Source organism: Galeopterus variegatus, unplaced genomic scaffold (genome assembly GCF_000696425.1).
Source record: "Galeopterus variegatus unplaced genomic scaffold, G_variegatus-3.0.2 Scaffold2525, whole genome shotgun sequence".
NCBI classification, from domain to species: domain Eukaryota; kingdom Metazoa; phylum Chordata; class Mammalia; order Dermoptera; family Cynocephalidae; genus Galeopterus; species Galeopterus variegatus.
In genome coordinates this window covers 109,909-125,189 of record NW_007728636.1, presented here as the reverse complement: position 1 = coordinate 125,189, position 15,281 = coordinate 109,909, and the positions used below count along the sequence as shown (strand labels likewise).

At 45.7% G+C, this 15,281-nt stretch overlaps 1 protein-coding gene across 1 annotated transcript; it reads left to right on the top strand.

Annotated features, from left to right (window-relative positions):
• Positions 1-2,990: 2,990 nt before the first annotated feature.
• KCNE3 (potassium voltage-gated channel, Isk-related family, member 3) lies at positions 2,991-6,454 on the top strand. The gene is made up of 2 exons (XM_008582142.1): positions 2,991-3,187; positions 5,352-6,454. Exon 2 carries the CDS (start codon positions 5,392-5,394, stop codon positions 5,695-5,697), a length of 306 nt encoding a protein of 101 aa, XP_008580364.1. The 5' UTR covers positions 2,991-3,187; positions 5,352-5,391; the 3' UTR covers positions 5,698-6,454.
• The last annotated feature ends 8,827 nt before the right edge of the window (positions 6,455-15,281 follow it).

The window sequence follows — 15,281 nt, the reverse complement described above, 5'->3', positions numbered from 1 at the left end:
AAAAAAAAAAAAAAAAAAAAAAAAAAAAAAAAAGCGCCGGGGGGGGGGGGGGGGGGAGGAAGATTTAACAACCCCAACTTTTTTTTTTTTTTTTTTTTTGAAGCTCTTACAACGAGAAAATGGAGGGGACACATCTGGGTGGGAGGGGGGAGAGTTTTGGTGATGGGACACAATAACTAACTACATTGTATATTGACAAAATAAAAATAAAAATAAAAGATCTGTGGAAGGGTAGTCAGGATACCTGGTTTCCGGCCCCACCTCTGCCACTACTGGGCTGTGAGACCTCCAGCAAGTGATCTACTTGGGGGAGAACTCTATCTTCCCACTGGTTGAATGAGGAGTTTGCACCAATAACATGATCATTGAGACCCCTTCCAGCTCAGATTCTATTCCTGCGTCTCCTTCCAACTAGATGTTAAGGCTCACTCCTTCAACTCCTCTCCCACTCCCCCAGCTCTCCAGTCCACAGTAGTGATAAGATCACCCGCGGGTGGAAGGTGGGGGGACAGTGGCAAAATTGTGCATCCCAAGAGTTGTCTTTGGACCCCCTATCTGCTTTGTGTGACTTTTTCTACCTGCCTCTCTGTACCTCATTTCCAGGCACTTTTCATTCTGAAAGAGTAGCTGAAACAGAGCAATGGGGAAACTAAGAAGAACCAGTGGTGGAGTTTCACTTTTTCCCTGAAAGTAAATCTTACTAAGAGATCCAGTTCATCCTTCAGATCACAGCTTTATGCCCCAACCCCCAAGTCAGAGGCTGGGCAAGTTCAAGTCAAGTACATTTAGTGAGAATCTGTTAATGTGAGGGAAATAGCAGGAACAGAGTGTGGAGAAAGAGGATGAGCCTGGCGCGTCTGGGGAATCAGGAGCAGACCTGGGGCAGAAGGGGCCCGGGGAGACAAGACTATGAAGGCAGGCTAGCTCCTACTCCAAAACTTACTTTCCCTGGGCTGGATGCTGACTAAGGTTGATGAGAACGTGCAATGCAGGAAAAGGCAGTAGTATTGAAGTTAGAGCAGATGGCACCCCTGACACAAGGAGCCTGTGTTGGTGCAATATGCAGCTCTAGTGCTAGGGAACACTGCCATCTGTAGTGGAAAGAGCACCCGAACAGCACCCCAAAGGCCTGGGTTCTCGTCTGAGCTCTGCCACTTACTAGTCATGTCATTTTGGACTAGTCACTTCCTCTTTCTGAGCTTCAGTTTCCCCATCTACAAAATGGAGGAGCTGACCTAGAATGTAGATTGTAGATTATCTTTAAAGTCTCTTTCAGCTTGCTCAGTAACTGTTCATCTTCCTTCCTAACTGGTCTATCACCTGTTTCAAGCTAAGGCCTATCCCAGGGCAGGAGCTCTGCTCCCCTATCCGAGGAGCTTTGTAATCAGTAACTCTCCTGGAGAGGGAAGCCAAGGAGCTCAGAAACAGGTGCAAAATGCCTAATGTTCCTGACTGCCAATCCCCAACTTGGTACTCTCATACAGGTCATAGAGAACCAACCTGTCCTTCATCAGCTTTCTCCCAACCCAAACAGGATGCCCTTGCACCCAGGCCCTCACTCCCACCCAAACCTAGCACCCAAAGATGTGTAACTATGGCCTTTTTTCTCCTATCAGAACCATAAACAGGGCCGAGCCCGTGGCGCACTCGGGAGAGTGCGGCGCTGGGAGCGCAGCAGCACTCCTGCCGCGGGTTTGGATCCTGTATAGGGATGACCGGTGTGCTCACAGCACTCACTGGCTGAGCGCGGTGCGGCCGGTCTCAAAAAGGACAAAAAAAAAAAAAAAAAGAACCACAAACATCCTGGTCTATCCAGAGTGGCCCTGGTGGGAGGGCCTAAAGGATGAAAGGTTTCATGAATCTTCACTCCCCTCACTGAACCCCTCCTCAGAGCCCACTCTGTCCCTGACATCACCCCCTTCTGCACAGGGTCCATCTCCTCCCCAGGCTAGATCACCCTGGCTGGTGAGCGTCAAGAGGAAATATGAACAAGTCAGCCAATTCGGCACTCAGTTTATCTAGGCAGGAATATTAGGTATCGGTCAGTCCCAGGCTCAGAAGCATCTTCACCTGTGAGGAAGAAGTCTGCAGTCCTCTCTATCTTGGGATTCGAGGGGCTCTGGAAAGCTCCTCAAATGATTCTCCCACCAGCCTATCTGATCTCCCATGATCTCACAGTGTGGTTGTGTGATTTGTACCATCATGGTATGTTAGGGCTGACCAGGATCCCTTCATTTTACAGATGAGACAGAAGCTGAGGCCCAGAAAAGGGAAGTCACATGCCCAAAGCCACACAAGTAGCTGCTGAACCAAGACAGCTCCCTGGCTGTCCATTTCCTTCACTGTAAAGTGAGGGTGTTTAGACTAGATGGACTCTGCAGGCCCTTCCAGCATCAGCTCTGCAAAGCACTGTGTGATATTCTTTAATTTTCACAACAAAGATGTGCTATGGACAGTGGTAATTCTGTGACCATGTTTATACTCTGTCTATCCAAATATATTCTTTAATTTTCACAACAAAGATGTGCTATGGACAGTGGTAATTCTGTGACCATGTTTACACTCTGTCTATCCAAATAGATTGAGTGGTAACACATCATTTGTTCCTGTATGAAATACCAACCCAACTGCCAACTGCCATGCTACCACTCACATCATTCCCTTGGGATTCTAAAAGGCTTCTGCTAAGGTACCAGTACGCTTGGGAAAGGGAATGTTTTAGGCTGCACCTTTATTAGCTGGCTCCTGAACAGGGGTCCACATGTTAAGTTGAGGTTTCTCATGAAGTCACCCAATTAAGACATCCTAAGCCTGGAGTTGGGGGACAACACTCAGATGCCCCTTGGCCACTACACAGTTCCTGTAACTGCAACCCTCAGCTGGCCTGACCCAGCTGCTACAGAAAGCAGAGGGGACTAAGGAGGGGGCAAGACTGTTGCACAAGCCTTGGGGCCCAGCCTGGGGCGATCCACCCTGGTTTTGAAGTTTTTCTGTGTGTCTGGTTCCTTCCCTTTCTGCCTCCTCCCTTTCTTTCTGGCTCTGGACTTTCCCAGCTCCCCAAGTCAATACTGAGACTCCAGATGTGTCCAGAGACATCCTGAGGAGGTTGAGGGGCTGAGGAGCTTTAAGGCATCTACAAGAAGATTCCTGAAGCCAACTCAGAGCCAGCGAATTTGCCTGCTGTTTGGTGAGTTTTCCAGATTGAGATTGCCCTTCCTCTACCCTGTTAGTTAAAACCCATTTCTAAGGATATCTAAGAAAACTGGTAACAGTGACTGCCCTGGGAAGGAGCCCTGGATGACTAGGAACAGGGACATTTCATCTCCATTGTATATACTGCTTTTATTTTTTAATGGGTATACATATTTGCTTCTCAAAAATGAAAAACAGATATGTTTTAAAAATCCTCTTTAACATAATAAAAGTGTATGCTCACAGCAAGCCTTGAGGGAGGCAGGGCAGAAATGACAATCTTTTTTGTTTGTTTTAATTATGGTAAAAAAATACACAAAAATTACCATCTTAACCATTTTTAAGTGCACAGCTCAGTAGAGTTAGCAATATTCACACTGTTGTACAGCAGACCTCTAGAACTTTTTTACCTTGGAAAACTGAAATTCTATACTGTTATACAACTCCCAATTATCATATTTTTCGATAGGTAGGGAAACTGAAGTCCAAACAGGAAAAGTAGCTATTTCCCTCAGAGTGGGCTCCTCCTGACACTTACACTGTCGTCTACCTGTAACATTGTCTGAGGCCACTTCATCCTTCAGCTCTCGCTGTAGCTATTCCCTCCCCAAAACTCCTCTCACATCTCACATCTGTCCCTGCCCGCACTTTGTCGTCCCCTATGTCTCAGCTCAGGACTCAGCATCTTGCACCATAACTATTTCAAGACCACTGTAACTGGGCTCCCTGCCTCATTTCTTGTTCCCTCCAGCCAATCTTAGGGCAGTCTCCTAGGAAAAAAGAGCACCTAACCATTCTCAAGGTAGTCCCATAGACGGGGGAGAGACATAACCCTGATGACTAGGAGTCAAGATGTTTGTCTGATGCTACCTTTATCAAAAGCAGGAGGACAGCCACACATTGCCTTATATGTAAGTGCTGGGGGGAAGGGAAGGCTGCGATGATAAAGCCTGTGGAGTGTAGTTGAGGGGTGGGGATTGCTGGATGGAGGCTTCCTGAGGGAAGTGAGTATGGAGCCTTGTTTAAAGGGAATGACATATGGTTCTTCAGAGACAAGGATGCAAGGCTGTCTTAGGATGTTTTTCTATATTATATGAGGGTACTTCAAAAAGTTCATGGAAAAATAGAATTCAAAATAATAGGAATCTTTTCATGAGCTTTTTGAAGACCCTTCATAGACTAAGGATCCCTGAGAAGAAGAAAAAGGAGCATTTATTATCACCTATTATATGCCACGTACACAGTTACTTTTGGAAGGCGGGATAGTCGAGATGCTTATGTCTTCTCTCTCTGGGGCAGGTAAACTCCCAACCAGACTGAGCACTCCTTTCACCTCCCCACCCTCAGGCCCACCCTGCTCTTCTCTTCTCCAATCAACCTCTCCCTGCAGCACCCCACCCCCTCCAAGAGAATGTCCCCATATAGCAAGGAATACCTAGAGTTCTTGAGAGGTCAAACGATCCAGCTTCTGGCCTCCAGGTAGAGTGAAATTTAAGCCATCCCCAAACATCTTTTAAATAGTGTCTGTGGAGTATAAAAAAATAACTGTGCTGAGGGAGAGTTCTGATGAACGTCTTCTAATGGTGCTGGACAGTCTTGCTGAGAGATGGCAGAGAAGCAGAGGAGCTCTGAGCTGACCACTGAAGAGCAGGGCTTTCTATCTTGGCTCTACCTCAAATATTCTCTGTGATCATGGACAGCTACTTATTCTCACTGAGCCTCAGTTTCCCTGTGTACAAAAAGGGAGGAGTTAGATTAAATAATTCCTAAGGTCCTTCTAACTTAAAGTTCAGTGATTTATAGAATCTAAAGAAAGGAAAGATTAACACGGGTTACTGTGGTCAGGGAAGGCTTTCTTCCACAAGTATTTGTTGAGCACCTATTGAAATATGGGCCAGTCCTGGATGATTGCTCTATTATTTAGATTCTTCCCCACAACTTCTGCATTCATAGAGTCAGAAGTGCTCACATATAGCAGTGAGTAAAACAGACTTAGGCCCGGCCTTCATTGAGCTTGTGTCTAGTGGAGAAGATAGACAAGAAATTAAGTAGTTCAGAGTAAACTATGATGCTAGGACTCAGATGGGGTCTGAGGAATGCGGAGGTCATTAAAGCTGCAGATAACAAAAGTCATCCCCTTTCTTTTCTCTTAGCATCAGAGCGTTCTCTGATTGTTCCCACACCTCAATCCCTGTTGCTATGGAGACCACCAATGGGACTGAGACCTGGTATGAGAGCTTGCACGCTGTGCTGAAGGCTCTAAATGCCACTCTTCACGGCAAATTGCTCTGCAGGCCAGGGCCAGGACCAGACAACTGGACTGAGGAGCACCGGGCCAGCCTACCCGGCCGTGATGACAACTCCTACATGTACGTTCTCTTTGTCATGTTCCTATTTGCTGTCACTGTGGGCAGCCTCATCCTGGGATACACTCGCTCCCACAAAGTGGACAAGCGTAGTGACCCCTATCACGTATACATCAAGAACCGTGTGTCTATGCTGTAACACGAGGCAGAAGATCAAGACACCTGAGGATTGTCTTCCAGGGCCTCCAAAACTCAGCTATGGACCACATCAGGCTTCAGTGTCCCTGTCTGTAAGATCAAAAAGAAACAGAGCTAAGAGAGGTCATCATTGTGGTGGGAGGAGAGGGGCTGGCAGATCTGGGCCTTGTGGATAAGAATTTTTTCCAGGCAAAGATATACTTTATAAACAGTGGGAGCCCATGAACAAACATATAGAAGAAGCAAAAAATAATGACCAATGACCAAGGATAGTGACCAATGAATGTGATGGTCAAGAAGAAGAGAGGAAAGTGGCTGGAGGATTGAGGCCCTGGGGGTTAGAGGAAGGAGAAGAGGAAGTTGAATCACAGGGAAATGAAACAGGAAGATGCCCTGGGGATACATTTTTAAAATAGCTTCAACAACCATGAGAAGGAAATCACAGGAAATCTGAGTGATATTACTTATTTTTTTGTTCACATTTTATGTTTTTCAACACATTTAACATTTTGATTTCACACCCTCCCCCCCCCATGAGGAAAGCAGAGCATGTGCCCTGCTGGCCATCTGGGCCACAGCAGTGACATGATTGGAACCCAGAAACTCTGGTCACCTTGCCTAGTGCTTTTCAAAACCCTGTGCCACACAGGAGTTGATCCAGGCCTGAAGCTTATACAATTCTGAGCACTCTCTTTAAGAAAAAGAGTTAAAAAACATCTGACTTTTGCAGATATTACAAAAATATACCACTCAGTTAATATGTTGCTAGGTGCCTCCTAGGACCCTAAGAAGGAGCCTGTGCAAGTGCAGGGTCCTGAGTGTTCTGCCTCATTAACTTTGTCGTCGTTCACGTGCCTTTTGAGCTGTGTTGCAGGGCCCTTCCCAACCCCATCTCCAGTCATGGGGACTTCACTACCTCTAAAGCAGCCTCTTCCATTTTGATTGAGTTCTGTGAGAAATTTTCTGGTACCAGGTTGAAACCTGCTTCTAGAAGATGATTATCATACCTAGAAGATTATATATTAAAAGAAGCTGAGTGTGAAAGGCAGGTACATGGTTCAGTGGAAAGAAAACCAGCCCTGATTTTACCACTGAAGTGGTATATGACCTCAGGCTGGACACCTCTCTCTTTGGTCCTTTTTCCTCTTCAGCACAATGAAATAGATTTAGAAGTCTCTAAGAGCTCTATCAGTTCTGATATTCTAGGCTTCACATACATTAGTTTGAGCCATATGAAATTGCTGTTTGTAGGCCCCAAACAGCTGAATATCAGTACAGTAGTTTCATATGGTTCAAAGCTATATGCCCCAAGTCTCAGGCTGTTCTGTTTTTACAAGTTCAATTTAAGGGATATCCATGTGGTCCATAGAAGGCCCCACTGAAATATGCATTTGTGTATAGCAAAACTCCGAAATAATATTTTGATGGCAGTTATCTCCAAGGAATAGGATTATGGGTGATTTTCCCTTTCCACTTCATAAATTTATGTAATATTTGTCTTATTTGACCATATGTATGTCTTTATATAAAGGGAAAAAAAATCTACTTCCACTTATAAAAAATAAAAATAAATGCCCATGTGTTTCTTAAACAGAGGATCACAGAACACATCTGATCCCCTGAGCAGTTATGTTGACTCCCTGCAGATCTATGCTGAGCTCCACGGATGCTCAAGCCCTTCCTCATCTCTTTTGGAGGGAGAAGGTGGAGACCTCCTTAAGGAGATGTGACGTGTGGGAAGACAACAGATTCAGAAGTCTGCAGCTGATAGGACTTTAGAGACCTTTGGAGGCAGAAATGTGGGAACCCCCTGCTGGAGACAGCAGGTTGGTTGAGGAGATGGAACAGAAACCAGGCCCAGTGTGGTTGCTGTGTGACTTCAGTGTCCCCATCTGTGGAGGAAGCTCCCCTTCACATAGCTCTCACTCTCACAGGGCTTAATAGTAGAATAAGTAAATAGTAAAATAGTAAAAAAAAAAAAAAAAGTTATTTTGCTTGCAAGTTTCAGAAACCCAGCGCATATTTCCATAAGTATACGAGGAGATTTATGAGCATTATGGGGTAGCTCACAAATTCAAAAGAGGAGTTACAGACACCGGGGCAACTCCAGGGATCTCTGGGCCTGGAACTACTTATTTGAATTCACAAAGTAGGAACTTAGTATATCTCATTACACACACCCACGGTTAAACTAAATCAAATTCTAGGATTTTAAGGGGGTGTAATTTAAACATTCTAATATTCTGTGATGGAAGCACTCCTCTCAGCCCTCCACCTGCTTTACCCCAGCCAGATTGTTTGGAAGCTCTATCCCATTCTCTCACTCAGTCCATAGGATCTTTGACTGCACTGGTTCTGCCCTCTGCTGGCCAAATCCCAGCACATTACCTTGAACCCTAAAAGCAAAACTTCAATAATCATTCACCGAACAGATATTTATCGAGTGCCTACTATGTGCCAAGCACTCACCTAGGCACACTTGGAGTACATAAGGAAACAAAAAAGATAAAATAAATTTCTTCCCTAATACTTAAGAGCATTTACTACATGTCAGGAACTGGTCTTATGTAAAAGTATTTTACACACTTTAACTCATTTAGCTTTTAAAACCCTCATAACAACCCTATGTAGTAGGTATTTCTTATAATTACTTCAAAAGAGCCTACTGGTTCCTGATCTAGGGCCTTCACACACCCTCAACCCACTTTAGGTCCTGTGGCACACACAGCTGAGCATGGATCTGAATAGTTCCCAGAAATGAATGAGAAAGTGATTTGGGAAAATGATGGCAGAGCATTGACACCAGAGGCCTGAATTTGGGTTCCCTAGAAACAATGTGAGACAGGCATTTATTGATGGAGCATGTATTAGTCTGTTTCTGTTGTTTATAACAAAATACCTGAAACTAGGTGATTTATAAAGAAAATGAAATTTATTGCTTACAGTTTTGGAGGCTAGGAAGTTCAAGGTTGTTGGGCATCTCTGGCATCCGCACGGGACCCCAACAGATTTTTCCTTTCCCTAGAGGGTTGGGGCCAAAGGGATTGCCCTTTTCTCCCCCCCAGGACATGGGGCAAAAAGAGATTCTAAGAGATGGGTGAGTATGCCACTGCTCTCCCAGATAGGGAACAAACACATACACACACAGCGGGGGTTACACAAAAGGTCATATTTATATGCTTAGCAGGCAGGGATTTCCAAGCTTAGGCCAATCCTTGAAAAGATCAAATGTGCACATGGCTTGCCTCTCTATGCTTAGCCCTCCCCCTTAACTTCCCTTGGGCGCCACCTTTTATCCATTTAGGCCATCTGTTGTTTTTGCTTAGAAAAAGGGCACAGTCTCATAGTTCCCCCTTTTTGTTTTAATAGAAGGCTTGTGTGGTTGTGCCTGTCTTAGGTTGTCTCCCCTTCCCCCGTGGGGGATCTTACCCATCATTGACTATCCAACCAAGCTGAGGCCAAACAGGAGATTATACCTTGGTGTTAATTTTTTTGAAGGGCCAAATTGACCCAAGGGTCTTGGGGGTGTTGTTCATTAGCTATCTTTTCCACCACCTGGGTGGACATGGTGAGGGACCCTAGGGTGCACCTTATAAGAGCTGTTAGCCGACCCCACGTGCACAGAGGGCCTGTTAAGGCAGATATTAGAGAGGTGAGCCAAGGGGAAGTTCTAAACCAGCCTTCAAACCAGCCGGAATTGGCCTCTCTTTCCCTCCTACGTTTTTCTAATCCTTCTCTTAATTTAGCTAAAGAATCTTTAACAACACCAGAATGGTCTGTGTAAAAACAACATTCTTCTTTGAGGGCTGCACATAACCCTCCTTGTTGCAGAAACAGCAGCCCCTTCTGTTCATGTTTGGTTAGCCGGAGTGTGTGGAGAAGAGGGTGGACTTGCTTCACCAATCATGGAGAAGACCCCAAGCAGAAGATAAGCTTGCTTCATTGTGGACTTTCCTGGAAAACTTAAGAAAGGTTTTCTTCGGGGTCGTTATTGCCCTGGGCAGTGGGTGAGAACTTGAGATTTCTGGCTGGCACCCATATAGGGTTGGGCTCGTTGAAAGGAAAAATACATCCAAATCCTCTGCCCATAGTTAAGAGCAGGTCAGGGCCTCTCCATTGTCCTGAAAGGGGATCTTTCCACCGCACCTGAACGGCAGGACGTGGGGATTGTGTTGACCAGTGTTTTTGGAAAGCAGCTATTGGCTCATGTTTTGGAAAATTAAAATATTTAAGGTAAATAATGCCATTCCTAACTGTTGGTGGGGGCTTATAATTCCCCCTTTTTGTTTTAAAAGTTGGTTCTTTAGATTCTGATGGTGACGTTCTATTATGGCTTGTCCCTGAGGACTGTAAGGGATGCCAGTGGAGGGGCGTATGTTCCAAGTGTATAAAAAATCTTGGAAGGCTTTGCTAACAAAGGAAGGGCCATTATCTGTTTTAAGTTGACTGGGGAGGCTGAGTGTGGCAAAACATCGTAGTAAATGACTTTGTGCATGTTTAGCCTTTTCTCCAGTGTGGGCTGTAGCCCAACAAGCATGAGAATAAGTGTCAATAGACATGAAAATATATTTTAATTTTCCAAATGCTGGAAAATGAGTGACATCAGTTTGCCATAGGGGTTGTTGAGCTCGCATTTTGTAATTAGGGTGACAGCGGGTGTTGAACTGTTGTTGGTATTCTTCCTTATCTAAAAGCTCATCATAAAAGCCCTTATGATCAGTGGTGATGTAAGCACCTGCCTGGCCAAGGACATCTCGTCCTAAAAGATTAGCATTAAGTATGGAAGCAATGAGGGACTTCACCTCCCCAGTGGTGCCATCTGCATCTCCATTTTAACCATCCTTTTGTTTCAAAAGATGGTGTTTCACCTCCTACCCCAAGGATTTGAGGCCCAGGGACAACATCCCAGCTAGGAGGCACTTTCTCTTGGTGGAGGACAGTTCAATCTGCCCCTGCATCAGTTAAGCATCGGAACCTTTTACCCTCGATGGTGATGTTCATTTTTGGCCTTACTCCGGGGGCTATAGGGACTGTCCAATTATCCCTGGGCCCTTTTACCTGGTTACTTTTATGACCCCCTTGGGGTAACGGGGCTAGGGGCTGCCCCTGGCTTAGTTTAAAGGATTGCCATCTTTGTCAAATTTGGACCTACAGTCCTTTTTCCAATGTAATCCTTTTTTACATTAGGGGCAACGTGTGGTAGGGGTTTTTTGCCTTTAGCCTTGGGACATTGGCTTTTAAAATGACCTTGTATTCCACAACCAAAACATTGTCCCTTGAAGGGTGGGGAAGTATTGTTTCCCGAGGGGATCAGGGCGGTAAATGCCTTGAAGGCTTCGGTTAAGTTTTGTGTCTCAGCCTGCAAGGCTGTGGATAAAGTCCTGGCTTAAAAATGTTGACTCCCTACCTCCTTGGAAGTGATAACCCACTTCTCCACGGATCAGTCTCTTATGATCAGTGGCCATTCCATCCCATACAAGCATCTTAACAAACTGATCTCTGAGTGGGCCGGGGGGAAATTTTCTTTGTGTATTTTGCTCTACCCTAACAATAAAGGAAGGGAGGTCTTCATTGGGCCTCTGGGTTATTCCAGCAATTGGGGGCTCCATGGGGCCCTCTGCGAGCTTTGCCCAGGAAGCTAAGGTGGCAGCCCTGACTTGGTCTTGGTAAGGAGGCGGGATTGCCGCCTGTTGGATTCCTGTACTATATTGATCTGCAGTTCTGGACAACATGCCAAAGGTAACTGGGATGACAGGATTGGCTGCTTGATTCCTTTCCTCTTGGGCATGGCACTCCTCCTTATAAAAGGCACAGAACTTAATAAACAAATTTGGGGGGAGGACTGCCTTACATAACATCTTCCAGACCTGAGTGGTGCAGGGCTGATGGGCTAGTCCCTGAAGAATAGTTTCTGCCCATGGAGAATTAGGGCCATCCTCAGCAACAGTCTTTTTTAGTTCTTTTAAATCTTGGGCTTCCCAAGGATACCAAGGGGCTGGTCTGTTGCCCCCCATATTAACATTAACAGGGTAGGCTTGAAATGAAGGTTTTAGTTGATCTATGGGATTTCCCCATGTATCTTCAAGTGGTTCGGGTTTACTGAAAAGAGCTGAAACCGGGAAAGCTTGGGGTTGTTTGGAAAAAGGCAGAGATGGGCTTTCAAATTTAGCCCAATTGGTATTTTGGAGCAGAGTCTTATGACCCTGCTTTAATCTACCTAATCACCAAAAGGGGAAAGGTCAGGATAGAGCTTTGCACAAGGGGCCCCGTCAGCTGTTGGTTCAGGCTGTTGATAACCTTTGTCACTAATTGTATTGTCCTGTGCTTGCTCCTCAGCAAAAGCTGTCCAAACGCACTCTGTACGTGGGGAGTCTGACTCGTCTTTAGTGCTAGGCTTAAATACAGTGGGATAAAAGCCTAAGGGTGGCTCGACTCCCTGGTGGACTTCCCTCTTCTGAGCCAGGGCCTGAATACAGTCCCAGGTATCATATGAGAACAAATCAGCTGAGAGCGCCACAGGTGCTATAGATAGAACAGCCGCCCAAGTTGTGGCAATAGTAGGTCTGAAAGCTCCAACCCCCGACTTTTTAACAAATACTTTAGAGCCTTAAGGGCTGGATCACTGGGTTTCTCTTGAGAATTCCCCATGGCCAAAAACTAAAAAGGAGAAGACAGAGAAAGAAACGAAAGTAAAGGAAAGATACGACCTTGAGGCCGTTGGTACTCACCCCGATAGCAGATTGCTCTTGAACGTTGTCCTTCTTTCTGAAGCTCCGCACTGTAGGTCAGGGCCTCTTTGTCATCCATCTTTCAGGATCGTGTGGCGGTTTTGGCCGTCCCCATGGAAAGGAAAAGGTGAAAGTGGTATGAGCAGCCATCCTCACACGGGGCACCAGCTGTTGGGCATCTCCAGCGGCCACATGGGACCCCAACAGGTTTTTCCTTTCCCTAGAGGGTTGGGGCCAAAGGGATTGCCCAGGATGTGGGGTAAAAAGAGATTCCAAGAGATGGGTGAGCATGCCGCTGCTCTCCCAGATAGGGAACAAACACACACACACACAGCGGGGGCTCTGTCAGGCAGTTCCATTTATTGTAACACAAAAGATCATATTTATATGCTTAGCAGGCAGGGATTTCCAAGCTTAGGCCAATCCTTGAAAAGGTCAAATGTGCACGTGCCTTGCCTCTCTATGCTTAGCCCTCCCCCTTAACTTCCCTTGGGCGCCACCTTTTATCCATTTAGGCCATCTGTTGTTTTTGCTTAGAAAAAGGGTGTAGTCCCATACAAGGTCCAGGGAACACATCTGATGGTGGTGACAGTGACCCAGGGCTCCCACATTGCAAGATGGTGGAAACAGAGAGAGCAAGGAAACCAAACTCATTCACTCTCCTCCTATTTATTTATTTATTTATTTTTAAAAAGATGACTGCTAAGGGGATCTTAACCCTTGACTTGGAGTTGTCAGCACCACGCTCTCCCAAGTGAGCTAACCGGCCATCCCTGTATAGGGATCTGAACCCGTGGCCTTGGTGTTGTCAGCACCACACTCTCTCAAGTGAGCCATGGGCTGGCCCCCTTCACTCTCCTTTTAAAACCCTCAGAACCACACCCCTGACCACCATTATTAATCCATTCACTATGGCATGGTCCTACAATTTAATCATCTCTTCAAGGCCCCACTTTTTAATTACCATAATAGAATTCCTTTCCCTCAACAGTTACAGTGGGGACTGAGTTTTGGGGGGACATTCAACCCAAGGTAGAGCATTGTTCAGAAAAATCCTGTAAGGAAAAGAGTGAAGCAGGTAGGAAGGGAAAGAGCCAAACAAAATGTGTTTTAGGTCATGTTTAGCCTTGGCCTGATCCGCTGGGAACTGTTGCATATGGGTGGGGCATAAGCCACACAGCAGAACTGCACTCCCTTGAGGGGAGGGGTCTGGAGTTTTGTATCTGCAGATCAGTCAGTCTGTGGTTGTGGGCCACCCTGCAGGGAGGGTGGACATGAGCAGGGTTGGGAGGAGTTTCCCATGACCTGAGGGCAATTCTGTGGAGAAAGGTGGCAGCTGCGAGCTACTGTAGGCTAGCATAATGGAAGAAAGCCAAGCAAGTAAGTGGTCTTGATGGGAGACTAGCAACAGCCTGATTCCTCAGGAAAGTTCTGAAGCTCAATTTTCATCACAGAATTGGCCCCACCTTTTGTGGCTATCTTGTTCTACCCTGTGTCAGGGCTGCTGGCTGCTAGAAGGGTACTTAACCTCCCAGATGTGCTCACATTTGGCTGAGGCCAAATCTCTGGGGAAGAGGGCAGCTCTGAGCTGATGGCAGCCAACAGTCACAGTGGCCTGGTGAAGGGGGCCTGCATGGGGGCCCCTCAGCAGCCACTACAGCTGTGCCATTGGTGAAACAGGAGTAGAAGCAGAGTGTCACATCTTTGGAGCTCTTCCTAGTTTAAAAGACAAGAAGCACATGCCAAATAAAGAAAAATAAGATAACACCAAATATAACCAAGTAGGAAACGATATAATTAAGTACCAAAAAGTGTGGGAGACAGATACTAATGTAATGGTCAAGAAGAGGAGAGAGAAATAGTCATGGATGTTTCTTGGAGGAAGTGGGATTTGCAGTAGGTTATGAAGAACTGGTAGGATTTGATTAGGAAGTCCAATGTAGCATGGTCCAAGGCCAGGTAGGTGGATGGCTCTGCTCAGTTATTCAGGGACCTAGGATAATGATTGACATCTTCAACATGTACCTTCCAAGGTCACTCTTATTGAAGCATTTCTGGTTAGTGAGGAGAGAGAATAGAAGCCCAGGGCTACAGATTTACTCTTAAGCAAGCAAGGCAAAAGATGTATACATCTCTTCTGCTCAGATTCATTTATAAGGGCTTAGTCAACATGGCCATAACTGTTTGCAAGGGTGGCTGGCAAATGAGATGTCTATCCACATAGTCATGTCCCAGCTAAACGTCTATCACTGTGGAAGAAGGAGAGAATGGATTCTGGTGGACAGATAGTGGTCTTCACCCTACCCTCCTCGTGCTCCCCCAAGGACTGACCAAGAGCAAAATACTTACAACCCCACCAAGAAGGAAGAAATGGAGCTACTCTGATTAGATCATTTTTGAGAAGGGTGAGGATAGGAGCCTTGTGGGTATAACTAAGCCTGCCCTAGGTTTGTGACTTTTGCTCATTTTTTTTTTTCTTCTGGTACCAGTGAATTTGTTCTCTCCTCTCATTGGAATGGTAATATCCAAGATATTGGTTCAGGTGTAGGAGAAATAGACAAAACAAGGCTTTCAGCCAGCCTTGTACAGGAAAACAAATCCTCTTTCAAATGCCTCTAAGAAACCAAGTACCTGATCTGCCTGGATGAAATCAGAGAACCCATCTGTGGCAAGTGGTTAAACTGTGATGGAGAACAAGGGAGCAAGAAATTGCTCAGAAATTAGTGAACAGGAAAGAAAAAGGGAAGAAAAAGAAATATTTGATGAACAACTGCATGCCTCACTGCACATTTCCCTGGGCCATAGGGAACTGTCTCACCAAGGTTATACTCCATTCTGGGGGCAGCTCACAACCAAT